Genomic DNA, 1,753 nt, shown 5'->3' on the forward strand with positions numbered 1-1,753 from the left:
GATGGACCTCACAGATATATACAGAACATTCCACCCTAAAACAGCAGAATACTCATTCTTCTCCAGCGCACATGGAACTTTCTCCAGACTAGACCACATACTGGGTCACAAATCAGGTCTCCACCGATACCAAAAGATTGAGATTATTCCACAATGCTTTAAAACTGGAACTCAATCACAAGAAAAAATTTGGCAGAAATTCAAACACTTGGAAACTGAAGACCACTCTGCTCAAGAATGTTTGGGTCAGAGGGGCCGGGGCGCTGGCCGCGCCGGAGGAGGTAGAGGAGGTGGTGGCGGTGAGGGCCGGTACCGGACCCGGCGGGATGAGCGAGGCGGAGGGGGCAGCGGTGGCGACAGCGGTCCCCGCCGTGACGGTGCCCGCGACGGTAGCAGGGGTGGTAGCGGTGCCCGCGGGGGAGCCACAGAAAGCAGGCGGCGGAGCGGGCGGCGGCGGGGTCGGAGCCGCTTCGGGCCCCGCTGCCGGGACCCCCTCGGCGCCGGGTCCCCGCACCCCTGGCAACCCCGCGACGGCAGCGTCGGGGACCCCCGCGCCCCCGTCCGGAGTCAGGCGGACAAGCCGGTGCTCGCAATCCAAGTCCTGGGCACTGTCAGATGGTTCAACGTCCGGAATGGTTACGGATTCATCAACAGGAATGACACCAAGGAGGATGTCTTTGTTCACCAGACGGCCAGTAAAAGAAACAACCCCAGGAAGTTCCTGCGCAGCGTCGGAGATGGGGAGACAGCGGAGTCCGATGTCATGGAGGGAGAGAAGGGTGCAGAAGCTGCTAACGTAACTGGGCCAGGGGGCGAGCCGGTGAAGGGCAGCTGCTATGCCCCGAATCGACGCAGGTTCCGCAGGTTCATCCCGCGGCCTTGTCCAGCTGCCCCGCCACCCATGGTGGCAGAGGCCCCGTCAGGCGGGACTGAACCAGGCAGCGAAGGGGAGCGGGCTGAGGACTCTGGGCAGAGGCCCAGGCGGCGGCGTCCACCTCCCTTCTTCTACCGATGGCGCTTTGTGCGAGGCCCTCGGCCCCCCAACCAGCAGCAGCCTATAGAGGGCACCGACGGGGTAGAGCCCAAAGAGACAGCCCCATTGGAGGGGGACCAACAGGGAGATGAGCGCGTCCCCCCTCCCAGATTCCGGCCTCGGTACCGAAGGCCTTTCCGCCCCAGGCCACCCCAGCAGCCTACCACAGAAGGTGGGGATGGCGAGACCAAGCCCAGCCAAGACCCCACTGATGGGTCCCGGTCTGAGCCTCAGCGCCCACGAAACCGCCCCTACTTCCAGTGGCGGCGGTAGCAGCCCCCGGGACCCAGGCAGCCCACAGCCCCGGAGACCTCAGCCCCCATCAACAGTGGGGACCCCCCCCCACCATACTGGAGTGACTCCAACACGAAGGACCCCCAGAGCTACCATCTGGTTGTCTGCCAGTTTTTCCAGCTGCCCTGTACCCCACCCAGCACCCCTCCCCCCTTCCCATGACTCATGACATCAAATATCGGCTTTCCCCTTTTCCTTGAGACTCAGGAGGGCCGAAGCAACAGCCATTTGCTTCTTCTCTGTCCCCTACCAAGGGCTGAAGGAAGGGATCCATCCTGTTGTTCAGAGGCACCATGTCCCTCCCCTGGATCAGGCTGAGAAGGAACCAGCCAGCTCTCACCTCCTCCTGGTTGTTTTTCTTTCCCACCCCAGTTTATTTTTGGTCTCTCCTCTAGCCCCTACCTCTGAAGCCATTTTATGAACTGT

General features: G+C 61.9%; 1 protein-coding gene across 1 annotated transcript; it reads left to right on the forward strand.

Moving 5' to 3' along the window:
• The first annotated feature begins 326 nt into the window (after positions 1-326).
• Positions 327-1,747, forward strand: LOC102728468 (Y-box-binding protein 2-like). Its single transcript, XM_081810469.1, is given in 2 exon segments — positions 327-558; positions 561-1,747. Coding segments are annotated over 2 exon segments (1,161 nt in total). The 3' UTR covers positions 1,490-1,747.
• Positions 1,748-1,753: the final 6 nt, after the last annotated feature.

Source organism: Leptonychotes weddellii, unplaced genomic scaffold (genome assembly GCF_054177405.1).
Source record: "Leptonychotes weddellii isolate Sample4059 unplaced genomic scaffold, ASM5417740v2 HiC_scaffold_26508, whole genome shotgun sequence".
Classification (NCBI taxonomy): domain Eukaryota; kingdom Metazoa; phylum Chordata; class Mammalia; order Carnivora; family Phocidae; genus Leptonychotes; species Leptonychotes weddellii.